Source organism: Stenella coeruleoalba, assembly GCF_951394435.1.
Source record: "Stenella coeruleoalba genome assembly, chromosome: 20".
Lineage (NCBI taxonomy): Eukaryota > Metazoa > Chordata > Mammalia > Artiodactyla > Delphinidae > Stenella > Stenella coeruleoalba.
The window spans coordinates 48,478,577-48,502,903 of NC_137166.1; the positions used below are offsets into that span (position 1 = coordinate 48,478,577).

A 24,327-nucleotide genomic window follows, 5' to 3' on the forward strand; every position below is an offset into this window, starting at 1 on the left:
TAGCGGGGGCTACTCTTTGTTGCGGTGTGCAGGCTTCTCACTGAGGTGGCTTCTCTTGTTGCAGAGCACAGGCTCTAGGCATGTGGGCTTCAGTAGTTGTGGCACATGGGTTTAACTGCTCTGCAGCATGTGGGACCTTCCCAGACCAGGGCTCGAATCCGTGTCCCCTGCATTGGCAGGCGGATTCTTAACCACTGTGCCACCAGGGAAGTCCCCTCCAGCTTTCTTTTAACTAATTTTAGCATGGCATGACTTTTTCCATCCCAGTCTTTAAATCTACTTATCTCTTTATATTTAAAAAGGGTTTCTTGTAGAAAACATAAAGCATATAGTTGGGTCTTGCTTTTTAATCCAATCTGACAAACTCTGTTTTAAGTGGTGTGTTTAGAACATTTACATTTAATGTAATTTTTGATATCACTGGATTTGAACCTACCATCATGCTAATTGTTTCCTATTTGTGCCATGTGTTATTTGTTCAATTTTCCTGTCTGCTTTTGGATTATCTTTTAGAATTCCAACTTATCTCCACTACTGGCTTATTAGTTATATGCCACTTAAATTTTTTAAATGGTTGCTCAAGGGCTTATAATATGCGTCTATTATTTTTCAGTCTACTTTCTAATAATATGATGCCCATTCACATAGTATATGACAGCTACTTCCAATTTCTCTGCCCTGTTTTGTGGTATCGTTACATTTTATTTTTATATATGCTATAAACTCACAAAACTTTGCTCCTGTTTTTGCTTTAGAAGTTGTATTTTCCAGTGATTAGAAATAAGAAAAATTATTTTATATTTTACTTCCTTTTTAACCATTTTAAAACTTCTTTATTAGATCCAAGTCTGTTTCTGGTATGATACTCTTCCAGCCTATGGAAAATTCCTTTAATACTTCTTGTAGTGCAGATCTGCTGGCAGTATATTCTATTAACTTTTGTTCATATGAAAATGTCTTTATTTTGCATACTTTTTTGGAAGATTTTTTCATTGGGCTTGGAATTTTTGATTCACAGTATTTTGTTTCAGAATATTAAAGATGTTACTCCAATGTCTTCTGGCTTACTTTTTTTAAAATTTTTATTTATTTATTTTTGGCTGCATTGGGTCTTCATTGCTGCATGCGGGCTTTCTCTAGTTGTGGTGAGCAGGGGCTACTCTTTGTTGTGGTGCACTGGCTTCTCATTGCAGTGGCTTCTCTTGTTGTGGAACATGGGCTCTAGGCATGCGGGCTTCAGTAGTTGTGGCTAGCAGACTCTAGAGCACAGGCTCAGTAGTTGTGGCACATGGGCTTAGTTGCTCTGAGGCATGTGGGACCTTCCCAGACCAGGGCTCGAACCCGGATCTCCTGCATTGGCAGGTGGATTCTTAACCACTGCACCATCAGGGAAGCCCCTGGATTTTAGCCCCTGGTTTTTTTCCTTTAAGTTGGGGGGAGAAGAAATCTCTCTAGTTTTATTTATTTATTTATGGCTGTGTTGGGTCTTAGTTGCGGCACACGGGATCTTTGTTGAGGCATGTGGGATCTTTGGTTGCAGCATGTGGGCTCTTCGTTGTGGCACACAGGCTTCTCTCTAGTTGTGGTGCACGGGTTTTCTATTCTCTAGTTGTGGTGCACAGGCTCCAGGGCACAGGGGCTCTGTAGTTGTGGCGAGTGGGTTCCAGAGGGCATGGGCTCTGTAGTTTGCGGCATGTAGGCTCTCTGGTTGAGGCACACAAGCTCAGTAGTTGTGGTGCACAGGCTTAGTTGCCCTGCAGCACGTGGGATCTTAGTTTCCTGACCAGTTATTGAACCTGTGTCCCCTGCATGGAAGGCGGATTCTTTACCACTGGACCACCAGGGAAGTCCCTTCTGGCTTACATGGTTTTTGATGGGAAGTCTCCTCTCTTCCTCATCTCTGTTCTTTGTATGTAATGTGACCTTTTTCTGTCAATATTTCCTGCATTGTTCATTTGCTGCTGTTTGGCAATAATGTGCCTAGTTTTTTGGTTTTTGCATTGTTTGTTTTAAAATTCTGCTTGTGTATTCTTGAGTTCTTGGATTCGGTGAAGTCTTTTGTTATTTTAAAAATATTCGCAGCCACTATCTCTTGAAATATTTTTCTTCTCATTCTCTCTCTCCTTTCACCCTGGGTTTCCAATTATACGTAAGTCTGACCACAAAAAGTTTCCCCATAGTTCTTGGATACTCTATTCTGTTTTCTTTACACTTTTTGTTTCAGGTAGGATGATTTTGATTAGCCTTTATTCAAGTTCTTTGACACTTTTCTCAGCTGTGTTTAGCCTACTTACAAGTCCTTCAAAATCATCCTTTGTGATAAATTTTCTTTTCTAGCATTTCCCATTTGATTCTATATTAATTTCCACTGAAATTCCCTCATCTGTTCATGTATATTGTCTGCCCTTTTCATGAAAGCATTTAACACATCAACCAGTCATATAAAATTCTCTGGCATTTCCAAAATATAGTCATCTCTAAGTGTGGTTTTATTGATTGGTCTGCTGTCTCTTGGCAGAGGGTTATTATTTTTTTTAATCTTGTAAGGTTTTACTGAATGCAAGGTACCATGTATCAAACAGTAGAGACTGAAATAAATAGTATTTTTGCCTGGAACTGGGCACACCTGTTCTGCTAGGATGTTAGGGTGGGGTGTTGAATCAGTCTGGTCAGGAATTAAGTTGAAATTGGATTCTGTTGTTGCAATAGTTATCTTCAGTACACTGCTTCAAAATTTTCTAATGTTACCTTGTGCTTAGGGTGGGGGCTGGAGTGCTGGAGGATTTTCCTCAATGTTCCTTCTCCACCTTCAGCTTTTGGCTATCCCTATGCACCTGTGCCACAGAAGGATTCTCTGTCCATGTTCTTGCCTTTTCCCCAATGTAGCCTGCTATTGCTTGTCACTAGGAGAAAGCTAGCATGTTTATGGGGACCACGAATGTTCTGTATTGTCTTGGTTTAGTCTTAGTCTTGAGTGGGGATTGGAGAGATCAGACACCTTGTGAATTTGGGGGAGCTAGGACTACGTAACACTAAAAATGAGACAAACTCTCTCCTCTAGGCTGTGAACAATAAAGCAGGTGATACTTTCATTTGTGAGCAAACTGAAGACAAGAGTTCACATAAAAGGACAGAGGTAAGAGACTTAAAGCAGAATAAAGTCTCCTTGACTGACCCAGACCCAAGTCTTACCTTACCTACATCTCTTCACTTATACGAACTGAGAAACATTTTTGGTTTAAGCAATTCTGAACTACATTTTGTTACCTACAACTAAAAGCATCCTAACTGATAAAACCACCATGAGCTCTCATGATCTTCCTTTGGAAGTGATCGTAGTAAAGAAATGCATTAGAAGCCCTGAATTTCTGATGATACTGTGAAACTTGAACTAGCACCTTGGAAGCCAGGTTAAGCCAGTGCCTTGGTCGCCCCATTCACCCAACGGGCTGAAATCTGACAGAAAAACTATGGTGCACCAATTTATACTACTACTGAATTGTACTAGGAGATTTAAGGCTGCATGTGCTTTGAGACCTAAAGAAATTTTATAGAAAGGTAAAGCTGCTAACACCTAATTTATCTGTACTCTCTAGAGACTTTTTGATGCCATCTAATGAAATAGAGTGATCACATTATGAGTTCTTAACTATAAGGGACAATATCTCAGTAGTTTATTGCTTTGGTAAAATGTTAACTGTGAATTTTTAAAAATAAAGTACAAGAAAGACTAAGCCAAAATTCTGCTTGCCACAGAAAACCACTGTATACAGGACAGTGAGTAATCTTTTACAGATAATCTATTAAGCATGTATTTGAACATATATGTATACAGACCTAAGATAACTGGATATTATGAAGGTACAATCCGCATTTTTACTAAACAAGATGTGTGAGTCTTCTCTGTCATTTTAGATTGATTTCATACTTTCTGTAGCTCCATATTATAGGAACACAAAGATATTTATCTAAACTCTTATTAATTTCCAATTTAAAAAATTACCCTTATGTGCACATCCTTTCTGTTAAAACTGCTTTACCTTAAATTATTATTCTATGATTTCCAGATGGGTACGTACACTTTACACTTTGATACATATTGTATGACTCTTCTCTAACAAACTTGTATTTTTCACTCCCTCCAACAAAATGCATTGTTCTTGAAGACAGAGACTAGCAAGTAAAAGGAAATCTTATCCTAATAATCAATACATTTGACAAAATGTTTAGAAAAATTCAATATTTTTCCTTTCTTTACTAAAAATAGAATTACCATATGATCCACCAATCCCACTTCTGGGCATATATCTAGACAAAACTATAATTCAAAAAGATACATGCACCCCCTATATTCATAGCAGCACTATTCACAAAGCCAAGACATGGAAACAACCTAAATGTCCATCAACAGGTGAATGGATAAAGAAGATGTGGCACATACATACAATGGAGTACTACTCAGCCATAGAAAAGAAGAAAATAATGCCATTTGTAGCAACATGGATGTAAGTAGAGATTATCATACTAAGTGAAGTAAGTCAGAAAGCGAAGGACAAGTAACATATGATATCACTTTTATGTGGAATCTAAAATATGACACAGAAGAACCTATCTATGAAATGGAAACAGAGTCACAGACATAGAGAACAGACTGGTAGTTGCCAAGGGGAAGGGGGTTGAGGGAGGGATGGAGAGGGAGGTTAGGGTTAGCAGATATAAGCTTTTATATATAGAATGGATAAGGTCCTACTGTATAGCAGAGAACTATATTCAATATCCTATGATATATCATAATGGAGAAGAATAAAAAATAGAATGTATATGTATGTATAACTGAATCATTTTGCTGTACAGCAGTAATTAACATAACATTGTAAATCAACTATACTTCAATAAAAAAATATTGATATTTTTCTTTCTTTGTGTGAGTGGAAGAAGTATGGAGATGTGAAACTTGACAAAATTAAAGTCCTCCAAACTTGTCACAGATCCTGCCTAAGGAGGTCTGAATTGGACAAAGGCTATAACGCCTAGAAATCAGTCAGATCAAAAGGATTTTGATGGAAATATGGAGACTAAAAAACCAAGTATTGTAATTTTGACATTTATTAAGAAAGTATTTGTCATTAGTAACCATTTCTGCCACTTTCCAAATATTACAGTAAAACTCTGTCCTAACACACAGGGCAGGAGTAAAAATTCAATTATGTGAAATGCAGTGTTCCATTTTTGTAAAGTTAACCAGAAACATTGTTTTAACAGTTTGTATTGTCCTTTAAAGTGCACACAGGTGTACATACTCACAGCTAAACTTGAATGAATAGTATACTGTAGAGAAAGAGACCAAATGGTAAGAAATTCAGTTCATCCCTGCTTACACAAGGGACAAATGGAGAGAACCATTCCCAAAAGGGTTACAACCAAATTCATGTAGTTTCAGATAGCGATATTGCTGATACATTTCAAATAATATTTACTTGAAGTGCTTACATTACTTGCAGTATTCCTCCTCCAAATACATTTTTAAATGACTTTTTGGAGAAAATAAGCTTAATAAAAATTCCAAACATGATACCTTTACACACTTTTAGTCATTTAACAAAAAGTACTGAGCACCTAATATTGAGTTATGCAGTGTCGTGGCTTTGGAGACTTCACAATGCATGAAGCCCCTTCTCTCATTAACTTTACATTCCAGTGGACGTGGATTTAGGCACGCTCATCACTGTGCTTCTGTTAAAATCCTGACTATACTCGTATCTTGTTTAAGCCCTAGTGCAACAACTGCTTAAAGTAACGTGCAATGACATGTTAACGTTCTCACAAAATCCCGTATGGAACCCCTCTCGTTAGATGTCTCTGCTGTGTGGTCTCCTGACTATTGTGAATGTTGATGTTGGGCAGAAACATTACCTTTTCATGAAAGAAATTCTTTTTCTACTTTAAGAACTGGAGTGAACGGAAAATTTCAGCTCTCGTTTGAGGACTTCAGAACGCAATAGAATACCATTTTACAGAATTTCACTTTTGTATGGATTCTCTGAAGAAAGATAATCCTTACCATACTCTTCACTTTTATAGAATGTATCACCACTATGGACTCTTTGATGAATTAGAAGACCTGAGCTCCAACGGAAACCCTTACCACACGCATCACATCTGTATGGTTTCTCTCCCGTGTGGACTCTCTGATGAGCCTGGAGGTTTGATCTCTGACTGAAGCCCTTACCACACACCTCACATTTGTATGGCTTTTCCCCAGTGTGGACTCTGTGATGGGCTTGAAGACTTGAAAACCCACTGAAACCCTTACCGCACTGTTCACATTTATAGGGCCTCCCTTCTGTGTGGACCCTCTGATGCGCTTGAAGGCGTGAACTTTCACTGAAACCCTTTGTGCACACCTCACATTTGTACGGTTTCCCTCCTGTGTGGACCCTCTGATGTGCTTCAAGGCGTGAGCTCTGACTAAAGCCCTTCCCACACATCTCACATTTGTATGGCTTCACTCTGGTGTGGACTCTCTGATGACCTTGAAGATATGCTCTCTGACTGAAGCCCTTCCCACATACCTCACATATATATGGTCTCTCGCCAGTGTGGACACTCTGATGGCTTTGAAGGTACGATCTCTGACTGAAGCTCTTACCACACTCATCACATTGGTATGGCTTCTCTCCTGTGTGGACTCTCTGATGGGCCAGAAGAGTTGAGGCCTTACTGAAGCCCTTATCACATTCTCCACACTTATAGGGTTTCTCTCCTGTGTGAACCCTCTGATGAATTTGAAGATTAAAGCTCCAACTGAATCCCTTCCCGCACTCCTCACACTTGAATGGCTTTTCTCCAGTGTGAACTCTCTGATGGCCTTGAAGGTGTGAACTCCGACTGAACCCCTTCCCACACTCCTCACACTTGTATGGTTTCTCTCCAGTGTGAACTCTCTGATGGCCTTGAAGGTATGAACTCCGACTGAATCCCTTCCCACACTCCTCACACTTGTATGGTTTCTCTCCAGTGTGGACTCTCTGATGGGCTTGAAGGTATGAACTCCGACTGAATCCCTTATCACACTCCTCACATTTAAAAGGTTTCTCTCCCGTGTGGACCCTTTGATGAACATTAAGAATTGATCTGTGACTGAAGACTTTACCACATGCGTTGCATTTGTATGGCTTCTCTCCAGTGTGGACTCTCTGATGATCTTTAGGTTTTGAATTCCAATTGAAGCCGTTCCCACACCCCTTGTGAGGTTTCTCTCCAATGTGAATTTTCTGATGGCCTTGAAGGTATGAATTGTGGCTGAAGCTGTTACCACATGTATAATGTTTATATGGTTGTTCCCTAGTGTGGACTATCTGAAGGTCTTGAAAATGTGAGGCCAGACTGAAGCCATTACCACACACCTCAGAATTATACGGAATCTCTTCCACGTGAACTCTGTGCTGAATGTTACAATCTGAGTTACAAATGAAACCTTTCTCACACTCCACATCTGTGTATAGTTTCTCTTCAGTTTGGATTTTCTGATGGGTTCGAAGGCAAGAATTCTGGTTAAAGGCATTCCCATTCTCCTCAAATTCATAGGGCTCCTGCTCAGTATGGACCCTAAAACTACTACTAAGGTCTAAGCTATGACTGAAGCCCTTCTCATAAATGTTGCATCTGTTGGACACCTCTCCTGTGTGAGTGAGTTCATATGTGTTATGAGAGGAACACTGATTGACATTCTCACCATATTCATATTTAAATGCCACCTCCTCTGCTTGTACTTTCTGATGGCATTGCAGATGTGAACTCTCAGAAACACAGTTATCTCCTCTACAAACACTTTGATGAGTATGAAGAACTGAACTGTAACTACAGTCCTTTCCACATGGACTGTAGGTACAGGGCTTGCCTTCTAAGTGTAACTGCTGAAGAACTTCAGAACTGGAGTCATTGTTGAAGGCTTTTCTGTACTCATTACCAGGGTAGGGCTTTTGCCCTGTCTGAATTAAGTCTTGATTAAGCAAGGAAACCTTCATGACATCTTCTCCACAGTCATGGCAGCTATAGATTTTTTCTGTTCTGTGTACACCCAGATTATCATTGTGATGTGAGATCCAACTGATACTTTCAGACATACAGAAATCATTTTTCATGGAAATTTTCTGACATCTACACTGATAATTACGTGACTCTGTAAGATACATTTTCCTCCAGGAATGCTGGGCTCTCCAAGAGGGAAATTCTTGACTTTTTATGTCATGGGAACCATCTCCTATATGAGTCAATACGTAGTTCTCATCTTCAGAAATCTGAATTGGTATTCCTGCCCAAACTTGGCAGGGGGAATCGCCTTGTTTTTGCAGCTGAGAAATATTCTCTTGAAAAATTTTCATCGAATCTTGACACCCAGTTAACCTGCCTGCACCTTGTTGCCAGGTCTGCCAGGTGGAAAGCTCTTTGGGGGAAAGGCAGCTTAATCCCACTTCTTGAATACTTTCCATATTATGTTGACTCTTGGTTCCTATAAGAATAAAGAGATTTTAGACGTGTACACAGTGAATGCTTTTATTCAGAGATTTCAAGATTTTGCACTTAGATGATGATATGCAACTTCAATAAACTGGAGGAAAATTCGTGTTACTACCTCTGATGATACTTAGAAAATGGCTCATCTTTGGCTACACCAGGAATATAAGTAGGATCCACAGAATTCAGGCTATCTGCGTGCCTCAAAATCAGGGCTTTGCAACACAACCTGGACATCGAAGATGGCGGCCCTGTTCAAAATGCCTAGTTAAACCATACACATATTATCATGGGCTGCCTGGAGATTTCAAGAAAACAGAAGGGGATAGTCTCAAATCGGAAAGAGCATAGTTTCAAGCGGATAAATGCTTTTTGCCCTGATAGTAATGGGCATGGTAACATTTTTGTTTGTTTTTAAGAAGACTGCATGTTAAATGCTGTGCAGATGAAGGTAAAAGTAGATCTTTATGCTTAAGGCATCAAACTGCCTATCTCTAATTCGCTCTTTATCTTCATGAGACTAATAAGCTCTTCTAAGTCACTGTAAGCCATTATCAGCTTTAACTCCTTTCAAAAGATATTTTGCAATTATCAAGGGCTATGGTGCAGGTCAGAATGTAAAACACGGGTGACAGAATTCAACTCCAAAGACATCAGAAAAAAATGGAGGATGAGGGAAGCATAGGCAAGTTTTATGGCACCAGTAGGTGTCCTTTGTTATCAAACAAACAAAACTCAGCGAACACTGACTTTGGCTTGCACCATTTTGCTGGAAAATTACTTTAATGTTTAGGGAATTTGAGGCTCCAGAAGAGTTGAAGATGGCTATGTTTGGGTGGAAATGGCTTGTCACTTAGTTATGAAAGCTCAGATTATCAGCAGGCAGCAGATCTTCATATCCTGGTGAGAGAAGTATACTCCCTGAGGACCGGTGGTCCAATGGGGTTGAAGTAATAACGTGCACTCTCCTAACACTTGGCAGTACGTTAATTCTCTTTCAGCATCCGGGGGACGGGGGAAGCAGTAAAATAGGATTCTTTTCATAACATGAACATTATCCTCAAACATAATAATTCTTTGTGTTTTTCTGTCTCTCCACACTGGGGTGGATTACCCAGAAGGACAAGCACTTCGCTGTGTACACAGCATTACCCTCACTGCCTGTAACACTCCTAGCAAATAGTAGTTGCTCAATAAGCACATAATGAATAGATCACAGCTTGAGTCACTCTCACTCACAGAACTGAAAGTGCATATATGTGTTGAGTTATTTTTCATGGGAAAGGAATTGGTGATGGCAGTTTTACTGCAATGTTGAAAGGCTGTATGAGAGGTAGGGCTACACTCAGATATCACCTGCTGATGAGAAAAGCAAAGGTCACAAGAATCTTGTGGATTGTGCCTTTTTAATTTTGAAAATAAATGGTGTAGTTTTTCTTGTATAAAATCTTACCTGTAGCCCCACCCTATGCCCAATTTATAAAAAAATTAAAAATAAAAGGCCACACTGATGATTGTGTGGCAGCAGGATCTGGGGCAGTTCACCGACTTCAGGGTAACACTTTACGGCATGTCTATGAGTACTCATCTCAGTAGTACTTTAAAAAATAAAACGCCAACCAACTATACTCCAATAAAAAATTAATTTAAAAAATGCCTAGTGATGTCTTTGGTTTCTCAAAAGCAAAGCTTTCAATTACTATATTAATATTTTATAGAATAATGAAATGAAGGGACACAGTATACAAGGCATGTCAAATAAAGTAAATAGCTTTACTTTCCTTTCGGCAAATGTGTCTTTCAAGGAATTGGTCTATTTCATCTAGGCTGTCAAATTTGTGGGCACAGAGTTTGTTCACAGTATTCCTTTTTTATTCTTTTAATGCCCACAGGTTCTGTAGTCATGTTCCCTCTTTCATTTCTGGTATTAGTAATTTGCATTTCTGTGATATTAGTAATTTGTGTCTCTTTTTCTTACCCTAGCTAAGAAGCTTATCCATTTTAGGCATCTTTTCAAAGAACCAGCTTTTGGTTTCATTGATTTTCTCTACTGATTTCTTATTTCCAATTCTTATTCTTGTCTTCTACTTACTTTTCTTCTGCTTACAATTTGCTTTTCTTTTTCTAGTTTCCTAAGGTGGAAGCTTAGATGATTGATTTTAGACCTTTCTTCTTTTCTAATACATATATTCAATGCTATAAATTTTCCTCTAAGCAGTGCTTTTGCTGCAGCCCACAAATTTTGGTAGGTTGTGTTTTCATTTTCAGGTAGTTCAAATTACCTTAAAATTTCTCTTGAGATTTCTTCTTTGACCCATGTGTTATTTGGAAGTGTATTGTTTAATCTCCATTTGAGGTTTTCCAGTTATTTGATTTATTGACTTCTAGTTTAATTCCATTGCAGTCTGAGAGCAGGCACTGCATAATTTCTATTCTTTTAAATTTGTTAAGGTGTGTTTTTTGATTCAGAATATGGTCTATCTTGGTGAATGTTCCATGTGAGCTTGAGAAGAAGAGTTCTTTCTAATCAAGTACATTAACAATGGCTACAACATCCAACTCTATGCCACAAAGCTATCACTTTAGAAGCCATTTTAACTCAGTCTACAGGGAAAAATATACTCCGTACCTTGTTTTATTGTGCTTTGCTTTATTGTGCTTCACAGGTAGAGTTTCTTACAAATTGAAGGCAACCCTATGTTGAGCAAGCCTACTGGCACTATTTTTCCAACAGAATTTGCTCATTTCATGTCTCTGTGTTACATTTTGGTAATTCTCACAATATTTCAAACTTTTTCATTATTATATTTGTCATGGTTATCTGTGATCTTTGATGTTACTACTATGACTCACTGAAGGCTCAGATGATGGTTAGCATTTTTTAGCAATAAAGTATTTTTTAGTTAAGGTATGTGAATTGTTTTTTTAGCATAATGCTATTGCACACTTAGTAAACTACAGTATAGTATAAACATGACTTTTATATGCACTAGGAAACCAAAAAATTTGTGACTTGCTTTATATGCAATATTTGCTTTATTGCAGTGCTCTGGAACTGAACCTGCAATATCTCCGAGATCTGCCTGTTTGAAAACAAGAACAGGGTTATGTGGGGTGGAGACAGAAGAAGTGAAACGCAGAAAACAAAGACTATTCTAGCATAAAATGGCCAGCCTATCACAGCCTGAGATCAGATGTCACCACTGTAAATGATCAAAAAAGTAATCTAAAAATTATACGAAAAAAGTAATTAAACATATGTATAATTTAAAAAACAGATGGGTCATATTTTATTAACATGCTATTTTACCCATATGTACTTTATGTCTGCAGTTAGTTAATGCAAATGTAGTAAGTTTTCTATTAAAAAGGAAATTCTGGCAAGGAATTGTAATGCTAGATCAACATGATTGGCATGTGTAAGACATCATAAGGTATTTATGAAAGGTTGCATTAAAACTTAAGGTTTAGTTAAGGTTAACATATAGGTTAAGTTACAACTTCGAAAACTCTTAACCCAGTGATGTTTGATATTCTAATTAAGCCATAAAGGAATTAAAATTAACAAAGGAAATAGCTGAGAACAGCTACGTGAGAACTACTGACAGGAATGTATTCAGATCTAGCTGGAACCAGCAAACTACCAAGGAAAGAGAAGAAAAAGCAAGATAATTTGCAGGAAACACCTTATTACTTGAAAGAAGGAGATTACTAAAAGCAAGTATCTCCTGGTTAATGAAGTAGATGGTTTTGCTATAATTAGAGATGACACTGGAAATGAAAAACAGGAATAATCTGCTATGGGGAAAAAAAAAAAGCCCAGAAGCCCTTGGTTTATACAGCAATGATGCTTGCCTGGCTCTACGGACCAGAAACTTCCCTTTCCATCCCTGCTGGGAGTTTCAGATCGCACCAGTGGCAGTCAGCAGCATTAAGGTATAGTGTTGGTAAAGGATCACCTTTCAGAGCCCCTGGGGATCATGAAGCCTCATGTCAGCAACAGGTGCAGGTGGCTCTAAAAGGCTGTGGACTCTGCACCTCTGATCAAATTAATCAGGCAATTCCATGAAACAGATTTTACTTATGTGGACTGACAAGCTGATTTTATGTAAACATGGACTACAAATCATCTTTTTCACTCCAAGTAAAATTATTTTTCTTATCACTTTCCAATAGAAGACAAAATTTAATCACTGGCAGAGAAGGCTGAAAACAGATTATGGAATATTACTGGATGTATTTGGAATGAATAGCCTATAAGAGCACAAGAACACTAATGGTGGGAAACGATTAGTGAGGCTTAAGATCAATTGAATAGATTGTGACATGCAATTTTAAAAAGGACAGAAAATATCACAGTTGCACTGCATGTCAGGGTATCAGTGCATAAATGCTTGTTTCAGACTTGCAGGTATGTATACACACCTAGGTCTGTACTGGGTTACATTACATACTGAAGGCCATGGCCAAAAAAGTATGAAAACCACTGGTGTAAATAGTTGAGGAAGGTATAAAGTTTGTAATGAAACAACTGTAAGGCTCAAATGCAAAGTTCAAATACGGAAACTTGGAAAAATATCAATAGGTAGGTTTGTACCTCTTAGTTTCATGCCTACATGGACTGAAGTTTCAAAATACTGGGAACAAATTACCACTTGAGATATATTCTTTCTTTCCCTCAGGATGTATGAAACCTGAGAGTACAACTTTTTTCAGGTTATAATGGTCACCAGTTGGAAATTATACACTAGATCTTTAGGGGGATGAAGGCTTGAAAACTGTCTAAAATCTACATTAACATTTGTTTATTTAATGGCTAATGTGTACAAAATAAAGATGAAGAAATAGATACTTATTTTTGAATAGGGGATGAAAAGAAAGACAGGGGCTGGTCTTCCTAACTCTTGTTTTTCTCACCTTGAATCTTCCTTGCCTGGCCTGAAAAAAAACTAGGAAATTTATGCAGATGATGACTTTGGGAGAGATGGATGGGTTGCGACTTGGAACATCTTGCAAGGAGATGGACAGTTAAGAAGCCATTATTGGGACTTCCCTGGTGGCGCAGTGGTTAGGGATCCACCTGCCAATGCAGGGCACATGGTTCGAGCCCTGGTCCAGGAAGATCTCACATGTTGCGGAGCAACAAAGGCCGTGTGCCACAACTACTGAGCCTGCGCTCTAGAGCCTGTGAGCCACAACTACTGAGCCCACATGCCACTACTCCCATGTACCTAGAGCCCACTCACTGCAATGAAGAGTAGCCCCCACTCACCACAACTAAAGAAAGCCCATGCGCAGCAACGAAGACCCAATACAGCCAAAAAAAAAAGAAGCCATTATTTATTGACATCATTCTCTTTCCTAGTGGAAACTGAGATAGTTCTTCTGCTAACAGAGTGGTTTTAAGACTATCATTTTAAAAATATTTCTTTGCCCACGTCAATTAAATCAGCTCCTAGAGGCTGCAGGAAAGTCAATGGGGATAATTATGTCTCTCTTGGTTACAACTCCAAAGTTAAAGCTCAGTAAGGGGACTTCCCTGGTGGTCCAGTGGTAAAGAATCCACCTTCCAATGCAGGGGACGTGGGTTCGATCCCGGTCAGGGACCTAAGATCCCACATGCCGGGGGGCAACTATGCCTGTGAGCCACAACTACTGAGCTCACATGAGAACCCACCTCAATGAGAGAACCCGCCTCAATGAGAGAACCCGCGTGCAGTAAGCTATGGAGCCGTGCTCTGGAGCCCACGCACCCTGGAGCCCGCACGCCACAACTAGAGAGAAAACCCGCACACTACAACCAGAGGGAAGCCTGAGCACTGCAACGAAGAGACTGCGCCATAATGAAAATATCCCGCATGCTTCAACAAAGATCCCATGTGCCTCAACTAAGACCCGACGCAGCCAAAAAAAAACAGCTCAGTAGGATGGTTTTTCTGTTTGAATCTCTGAGTCACCAGGTAATTTATTCCACAGAAATAAAATCACTAGTACCCAACGACATTTGGATTGGGGTTTTTATTGCTGTACTTTCTATATTAGTAGTAAAAAAACAAGGGAGACGGCAGAGAAATGAATGCCCATCAATTAAAAAATGGGTAAATGATGCATGTTATAGCCACATATTGGATTATGTAATGATGATTATTTTTAAAAAGAGATAATCTCAGATTGGGAGGGATTTCTTGCTCAAGGTACCATGAAGGAGAAAAATTAGTATATTAAAAATAAGAAGGTACATTTTCAAAATTTTGCATTAATATAAGGTATATACATGTTAGTATATGTAAAAAATTAAATAAAAAGATATTTTAAAATATGACATTACATTCCTACTGATGCTATCAGGCAGGGGGACTGGCACACTATGGCCCTAGCCCTGCTTTTGTGTAGCTTAAGAACAAGAATAGATTTTACATTTTTTTAAATGGTGTAAGAAAAAACAAAGAAGAATATGTGACAGAGACCACATATGGCCAGCAAAGCCTAAAATATTCACTATCTGGACCTTTAGAGAAAAACTTTGCTGACCTCTGCTCTAGAGAGTATAGTCCTGTTATGACTCTGAATGTTAACTGAGATGGAAACAAAAAATTATAGAAGTGAAGTAATTTGTTTTGAAATTTTCAGTTGACTTTCCTTCTCACCCAGGAGCATCCTTGGCTACACAGGTGTGACCATGGCTTCTGACACCAGGGTCTGAGGACTCAAAAACATTACTAAAATGTTTGGACTCGCATATATGTCCAACTTGGAAGTACCACTTCAAAAAGAAAATTACAGGCCAATATCTCTGATGAACATAATGTAAAAATCCTAAACAAAATATTAGCAAACTGAATTCAACAACACATTAAAAGGGTCATACACCAAAATCAAATGGGATTTATTGTAGGGATGCAAGGATGGTTTGACATCTGCAAATCAGTACGTGTGATACACCACATTAACAAAATGAAGGACAAAAATCATTTTATCCTTCATCAAAAGCAAAAGAAACAAAAGCAAAAATAAACAAGTGGGGCTACAGTCAAACTAAGAAACTTCTGCACAGCTAAGAAAACCAACAATAAAACTAAAAGGCAAACTACTGAATGGGAGAAAAATATGTGCAAATCATATATTTGATAAGGGGTTATATCCAAAATATAGAAAGAACTCATACAATTCAATAGCAAAAACCAAATGATCTGATTTAAAAAATGGGCAGAAGACCAGAATAGACATTTTCCCAAAGAAGACATACAGATGGCCAACAGGTTCATAAAAAGATGCTCCACAACATTAATCATCAGGGAAATGCAAATCAAATCCACAATGAGATTATCACCTCCCACCTGTTAGGATGTCTGTTATCAAAAAGACAAGAGATAACAAATGGTGGCAAGGATGTGGAGGAGAGGGAGCCCTTGTACACTACTGGTGGGAATGGAAGTTGGTGCAGCCACTATGGAAATCAGTATGGAGGGTCCTCAAAAAATTAAAAATAGAACTATCATATGATTCAGCAATTCTACTTCTGTGCATTTATCTGAAGAAAACGAAAACAGTAACTCGAAAAGATATATGGGGCTTCCCTGGTGGCACAGTGATTAAGAATCCACCTGCTGGGCTTCCCTGGTGGTGCAGTGGCCGAGAGTCCGCCTGCCGATGCAGGGTACACGGGTTCGTGCCCCAGTCCGGGAAGATTCCACATGCCGTGGAGTAACTAAGCCCGTGCGCCACAACTACTGAGTCTGTGCTCTAGAGCCCACGAGCCACAACTACTGAGCTTGCGTGCCACAACTACTGAAGCTCACGCGCCTACAGCCTGTGCTCCGCAACAAAGAGAAGCCACCGCAATGAGAAGCCCATACACCACAACGAAGAGTAACCCCCTCTCACAGCAACTAGAGAAAGCCCGTGCACGGCAACAAAGACCCAACGCAGCGCAAAATAAATAAATAAATTCATACAAAAAAAGAAAAAATATATGCACCCCCATGTACACTGCAGCATTATTTACAATAGTCAAGATAAGGAAACAATCTAAGTGTCCACTGATGGATGAATGGATAAAGAAAATTCAGCCATAAATAAAAATGAAATCTTGCCATTTGCAACAATACGGGTAGACCTTGAGGTATTTGAAGACAAATGCCGCTCAATCTCTCTTATATGTGGAACTTAAAGTCACCACCCCCCACCCCACAACAAACACACAAAACCAACCAAGCTCACAGATACAGAGAACAGACTGTTGGTTGCAAGAGGCAGCGGTTGGGGAATGGGAAAAATAGGTGAACTGTTTTTTTTTTAAATTTCAGTAAATTGAATAAAATTTTTTTAAAAAACCGTAGCTAGGTCAAGAGACTGTTTAGGTGTTAGGGGATGCAACAGTGAGAAGAGAGGACAGAATGGGAAGATAAAGAGCTGGGCATCTGAATGAGGAAGTTAATGCAAGAGTGTCTCACTTGAAATTACTGCATGGGAAGGGTCAATTATAATGTTGGCCTTGATCTTTTTTTTTTTTTTTTTTGCATTACGTGGGCCTTTCACTGTTGTGGCCTCTCCCGTTGCGGAGCACAGGCTCCAGACGCACAGGCCCAGAGGCCATGGCTCACGGGCCCATCCGCTCCGCGGCATGTGGGATCTTCCCGGACCGGGGCATGAACCCGTGTCCCCTGCATCGGCAGGTGGACTCTCAACCACTGCGCCACCAGGGAAGCCCGGCATTGATCATTTTTGATATTTCCCTTAGCTGACTGGCTATTCATCTTTTAGGAATAATGGCTACCTATCCATGAATACTCAAGGACACCTGAACAGAATTAGGACAGGCATTCATCAGTTGACAAACAATACCCTGGAGTATCCCTCCATCACACTGATTTATTCTATACCTATTAGCTGCCTCAAGGAGGACCGAAGACAGTGAAAGACCACACGTGCATTAACCGATTCACTCAGTCACGGCACAGAGCAAAGCAAGCCAAGTAACCTGAAGCAGAAGCAGAATTCTGACAGGTCTGATGGGCAGCAATGGGCCAGTGCAGCTGGGACAGGATGAATGAGCTAGAATATGGAAAGCTAGAGGGGGTGAGGGGACAGACACCTCAGGGCCTGACATTTTCTGACTCATGTTTCAGGAGGGGCTCTCTGGCTTCTGGGTCACTGCTGGATGGTTCTCACCTGAACACCCTTCTCTCTGGGTCTCCGTCTCCATCATCAAAAGCTCTTCTTCTCTCTCCAGCTGGAATATAAGCTCCGGTTTGAAGGGCTGATTCCCTGCAAAAAGGCGAGGACAGCAAAAGTTTTAAATTTTGACCAAGTCCCACTTGTGTGGTTTTTTTCTTTTTTTCTTTTCTGAATCATGTTTTGGGGATCATATCTAAGACCTCTTTGCCTAACCCACGGTCATGAAGATTTTCTCCTGTGTTTCTTTCTAAAATTTACATTTTACATTATGTCTCTTATTCATCATGAGTTAATTTTTTGGTAGATGTGAGGCATGCAAATATATGCATACAGAAGTCCAAATGCTTCAGCACCATCTGTTGAAAAGATGATACTTTCTCCACTGAATGGCCTTGGCACCTGTAGTACATCTAAAATAGTCTCAGAATTGCTTATTCCATATCAAAGCAAATCCACTAAAAAGTGTTCAGGATTGCAAATCATTCTCCCATCCCCCTCCCACTGTACCTAAAACTAAGGGTATAGAGTTATACACTGTGTTCCTTAGCTACTTCCATGAATTCTTTCTTTTCTCTGTTCATTGTGGTTAAGGTATTAATTTCAAATACAATTCATTTTTCTTTTAGATTATCATCCCTTTGCCTTCTTATTTGATTTACTCTTCAGAATGTGTTGAACCAACATATTTTCAGAAGTCCAAACTAGATAAAAAGGTGTATTCAGACAAGTGTAACTCTCTCAAACATCCCTTCCACACTATTAACTTCCACCCACTTATAAGAAACTAATGATTTCCTGATTAATCCTTCCTGTGTTTCTTCTTATAAAGGTCGGCAGATATTCATATATTTACTTATTTTCCCTTCCTTCTTACACAAACTAGTACACTATTAATGCTCTTTTGCACTTTGTTATCTTTAGGGAAAATTCCTACAAGTGAACTGGGAAAAGATAACTCCATAGTTCTGTTAGATATTGTCAAATTCCTCTCCTTAGGGGTGGTATCGAGTTGCACTCCTACTTTCAATGCATGAAAGTGTTTTATTCCCCACAGCTTTGCCCCCAAAATACAGTGTTATGTTTTTGAATTTTTGCTAATCTCATGGATGAAAAACGGTGTTTCAGTATAATCTCTCTTATTTTGAATGAAACTGAATAGCTATTCATATGTATACATATTTATATCAATATGTGTGCATGTATATGTGTATGTATATGAATATACACACACACAGACACACCCCTACCTCTTAGCTCTAAACCCTGAGACCAGGAAACAAAGAAACCGCAGTGGCAAGGACAATCCCTAGCATCCAGACCTTGGTGTTAAATACCATTCCCCAATAAATGAAATATATGATTCCAGAGCTGGGGCAAAGTACAGGATGAGCCTAAGACAGCATGCTATGCTCCCAAATAAGACAGTGCTCAAAAAAAGGCTGGGGGCATATTACAAGGGCAAGGAGTCAGCTTAAAGGGGTCAAATTTGGAACAACTTTAGCAAGATAATTATTACAGTAATAAATTACAAATCATTTTTATAAGAGAATTCACAAGTCCCTACAAATAATAAATAAATGGTTAAGAGAGAGGGGCTCTTGCTTTCTGTAGAATGCCAAGTGCTCACTGCTACGTGTGAAGGAAGCACGAAGTCAGAAAATCATCATTTGGTAACTATCATGGTAAAGACTGGATACGGCAAGAATCATCAATGGATGCTAAGTCTATAGGGAAATGTTTGTGTGGTCTTAAAAAGTGTTGCCTTGTGACTGCAAGAGGAAACACAGCAGTAATCTTACAGTGGAGAAACTGGACATCTTGACAGGGTGATGAAAATTAGCATCACTAACGAGGGACAGATGGTGTGTCTCTAGATGTGATACCCTCAAAAGGACACACCACTACCAACTGCAGAGGTCCAGCCAGAATGGATCATCTGAATCTAATTATGAGGAAATACTAGGAATGCTCTATTAAAAATGGGGGAGGGAGTAGCAGTATTCCTTAAAAAGTCACAGTCTTAAAAGGCAAAGCAATGCTGTGAAAATGCTCCATATTAAAGGAGGCTAAAGAAACACTGAGAGCTAGACTAGACCCTAGGTTGGATCTTGCCCTGGAGAGAGAAAAATATGCTTTAAGTTATATAATTGGCTCCACTGATAAAATTAGGGTATAAATGATAGATTGGATAAAAGGACTATATCTGCACTGGGGATATGTAAGAGAATATTCCTATTTCTACCAAATATACTGTTCAGTGAAGTATTAACCTTGCCCAAAGAGAGGTCTGGCTTTTGCCCTCAGCTCTTGGGAGATGATCTCTAAGCACTGGCCATGTACTGCCTGATAAGAGTGTCTTTTTTTACCTGGAGGCCCTGGGCCGCACCAGAGAGTTTAACAATGTGATTTATGGTGGGGCCTTTAGGCCATGTGTATCAGCTTGATTTCTGGGAGTGAGGGGGCGGATGGAAACCAAAGTCAGCCACGTAGGTGCCCAACCACATCTATGTGACCAAGCCGCAATCAAAGCTCTGGACACCAAGGTTTGTGTGAGCCTCCCTGGTGGGCAACACTCCGCATGTACGGTCACCCGTCACCGATGGGGAGACTGAGTGCTGTCCACGACTCCACTGGGAGAGGACAGCTGGGAGTTTGTGCTGGAAACTCCCCTGGACTCTGCCCCAGGCATCTCTTCTCTCGGCTGATTTTATCCTGTATCCTTTCCATGTAATAAAGTGTAGCTGTGAGTATAACAGCTTTTAGTGACTTCTGAGAGTTCTAGCAAACTACTGAGGCTCAGGGGATCCCCCGAGCTTGCAACTGGTGTCAGAGTAAGGGGAGCCTTGGGATTCCTGAACTCTGCATGTACACGGAAGTATTTAGAGATAATAGGGCCATGGTGTACGTAAATTACCCTCAAATGGTTCAGAAAAAAATTAGGTATATACATATGTTTTCATACATATACATAAATATTTATGGAGAGAGAAAGAACACGCACATAAATGATAAAATTTAAATGGGGTAAAATGTTACTATAGGTGAATCTAGGTAGAAGCTGTATGGGTGTTCTTGTTCTATACTTTTACTTTTGCAAATTTTCTGTAAGTCTGAAGTTATTTACAAATACGTCGTTAAAGCAAAAAACAAAATACCTGTGAAAAATCACATTTATAAACAACTACAGTGGGAATTCCCTGGCGGTCCAGTGGTTAGGACTCGGTGCTTTCACTGATGAAGGCCTAGGTTCAATCCCTGGTCAGGGAACTAAGATCCCGCAAGCCGTGTGGTGTGGTGCCCCCCCCCCACACCAAAAAAAACCAAAAACAAAAACAACTACAGTTACTGGAACCCTGAAAGACAAAGAAGCTGGAGCAACTCACTAAACTGATTTTATGACAAACCAGTGGGGCAGCACCACAAGCTGCCCATTTATAGTTCAAAGGACAGATTGCTTTCCTGGACAGAAACATCAGAAACATCTTGTCTCTGCTGCACAGGGATTATTAGGACTCCCAGGTACCCAAGCTCAAAGAATGATTTTAGGAGTCCCAGAGCTTCAAGCAACTACGCACACAAAGACACCCCAGGAGGCTGACACTGCGTCACAGAGGGCGCCCGTCCTCACCCACTGAGAGCAGGTTCCGGAAGTTCTCCAGCATCACGTCTCGGTACAGCTTCCTCTGGGCAGAGTCCAGCAGCCCCAGCTCCCCCTCGGTGAAGACCACGGCCACGTCCTTGAAGGACACTGGCTCCTACAATACCAAACACACACAGACTATGTTTATGGAAGAGGGGCAGCACTGAGAAAGTGTCAAGAATGGGAAGCTGTTCCGGATTCCCAGGGACCGAGTCAAATTTCAGTAGCTGCCTGCTGTTCGCTTTTCACACTGCCAATTCCATCCACCAGAAGGGCTGCAGGAAAAGAAATCCTTGCACTTTAAATTGCTGCCTTTTGTTAGTACTCCTATAGGTAAGTCCCTGGAACTCTGGTGCATCGCGTGGGCTGCTAGAAAAGCTTTAGTTCCACCAGCGTGTGATGGAGTCTGTTTTCCCTCTTTTATACGCTTACACCACTTATTTAATGTGCTGATCTTACAGGGCACGAGTCACCCTTACTGTTCGAGTATGTAGCTCCTCCTCTGTGCCCCATCTAGATGTGCAGCATTTGTGGGCGCAGCCCTGGAGCCTGAATGCCTGTGTTCACCTCAGGATGCTCTGCTGTGGGACCTTGGACTTGATCCTCATCCTCTCTTCATTTGCAGGCTGATAACTGTACCTTAGGGTACTGGTAATAAAACGAGTGACTATAGGTAAAGCACTCAGGAACAGTGACTGGTACATAGTAAGTACCCAATAAATGATAACTATTATTGTGATGATGATGGAAGATGATGATGATGATGATGATGACGACGACGATGACGATTTCTGGCATCCCATTTCAGGGCTGCATAGTAATTCAAGAAATTGATGACTGAGAATATAGTGAACTGATCCAAATAATGCATGCTTAGTTTTAGATTACTTATTATAAACAATGTTGCAAAAAAAATCTTTCCATATAGACCTTAGTCCCTGGAACTCTGCTGGCTATCTCCTTAAAATAAATTACAAAAAGTAGAAATGGTAATGTTGAAGAATAACAAACTTTAAAGTTTTGAAACCATAATGGCAGATGTTTCCTCCAAAAAGATTTTTCTTAACTTATTCTGCTTCCAAGAAAGTATAAATCCCTAAACCTCTATACCCTGGCCAACAATGGACATGAATATTAAAAAGAAAAAATCTTTGATAATCTCAGAAGTCAATTTGGGAAGTAAAAACTAGTTATCTCAAAAAATTTTCACGGAACTTCCCTGGCGGTCCAGTGGTTAAGAATCCGTGCTTCCACTGCAAGGGGCACAGGTTCGATCCCTGGTCAGGGAACTAAGATCCCACCCGGTGCGGCAAAAAAAATTTTTTTCACAAAGTTGATTAGTAATGAAGATCATTCCCTTTTCATAGGTTTGCTGGTCATCTCTATTTCTTGTTTTGTAATAACATTCATTCATTTGGGAATAGTAAGGCCTTTTCTTCCATGTATGTTATAAAGATTTTTCTTTCTACCTTGCTATTTGTCTTTTAATTTTTTGCTATAGGGAAATTTAAAATTTCTATATGAAGACCTGCTCAACAGTGTATTTGTTCTGGCTGGAGCTCTGAACATCACAACTTCAAGTCTTGGTCTCTGAATGAGAACTCTGGTTTGTTTTTTGTTTGTCTGTGTGTTTGGGGTTTTTTCTGCCCTTCTTTCCACCCAAATGGTACACCTGATACTCTTAATCCAGAAGCAAAGGCTTTGGAGTTGGCCAGATACTTGCCTACTGTAGGAACTTGAACAGGTCTTCAACTTACATGAACCTCTTATCTTCATGTTGACAGTGAAGATGATTCCAAGCCCCTCTTAGAGCAGTGAATAGCACGACAGATGGAAAGTGCCTGTGTGTCTTATAGTATAACTAAAATTTTAAAAGTAAGTACCTGTAATGCTCTAATAAATTAATTCATGAATGGTGTGACACACAGGCACACAGACACAGACACAGATAAAGAAAGCTTTCAGGTCCTGGAAAGAAAGAATCTAGCTCTTTTTGAACAAAAACAGCTAACACTATTTTTTTCTGAGTTCAGCCTCAGTATGACCCTGTTAGACAAAACCATCCTTTAAGTAGTCTTTTTACAAAGGTACCACTTAAGAAAAAAAAATTTTTTTAAGTTTTGAGTCCCTAGAACATAAGGACAAATAGTATCAGAATTCTCTCAGAATTGCTTTTTGAGTAAAGATTAGATGTAGAGAAACTGATACTGTTGTGTAAAACTGTGAGAATCCTCATGAATTTAAAAGCTTGTGAATGATGAATAGTTAAAAAAAATGGGGGAGAGTGTATAACAGTTCATTGAAATAATATTAGATGACAAAAATTAAGAGCTATAATTTTAAGTGAAAAAATTCAAAATTGTATCTATTATTACAAGTATAGTTATGAATGCACATGAAAAATGAGCATGGAAAACACAGGTGATTTGTAAGCAGGGTAATAACGTGTGGGCTTTCCCATTTAAAAAATTCCTATTCTCTTTCACACCATTAGTTGTGAAATACAATGATAATAAAAACTGAAAAGGGAAATTAAAAAAAAATGAAACAAAAGAGCATGGCACACAAATGGTATTAAATGTCTGCTGTCATTCTTTACGCTTGGCAAGGAAGAGAAAAAAGGTGTCCACTTACTGAGAAATGAAATACCTGTTAAGTGACGGAAATAAAAATCCAACTCACCTGGAACTTGATCATCTTCTCCGTTTCCTGGGGAAAGGCAGAGACCTGAAGAGGCACAAAAGGTAAAAAGAAAGAAGCCATGAGAGAGGGGGAAATGCATCTCTGTGCAAATCAGAAAAAGGTGTCCCTCCTCCCAGGCACACACACCTTCACAAGCAGGGTGTGGGCTGGGGTCCAGCTGCCACTAGGCTATCCTGGCAGGATGCCCACGAGCATGGGACAGCCTGCACCGCCATACCTGGCAGTTCTCACACACCTCGACGTTCCCCAGGTACTCATTCTGTTCCTGGGAAATGTGGGAAAGGAGAGAC

The 24,327-nt window shown here is 39.7% G+C and overlaps 1 protein-coding gene across 11 annotated transcripts in view; it reads right to left on the reverse strand.

Moving 5' to 3' along the window:
* Positions 1–5,046: 5,046 nt before the first annotated feature.
* LOC307179145 (uncharacterized protein) overlaps positions 5,047–24,327 on the reverse strand; it is a 54,666-nt gene continuing 35,385 nt past the window's right edge. For 8 of the 11 annotated variants that reach the window (XM_079907978.1, XM_079907974.1, XM_079907971.1 and 5 more), the window contains 4 exons: positions 24,017–24,061; positions 21,323–21,449; positions 17,689–17,784; positions 5,047–8,512 (listed from right to left, as the gene is read on the reverse strand). In XM_079907978.1, the coding sequence (XP_079764104.1) occupies positions 6,012–8,512; positions 17,689–17,784; positions 21,323–21,449; positions 24,017–24,061 (2,769 nt within the window). In that variant the 3' untranslated portion in view covers positions 5,047–6,011. Of the gene's footprint in view, positions 8,513–17,688; positions 17,785–21,322; positions 21,450–24,016; positions 24,062–24,163; positions 24,303–24,327 lie in introns of all 11 variants that reach the window. The other 3 variants (XM_079907980.1, XM_079907981.1, XM_079907972.1) reach the window with 1 other exon arrangement.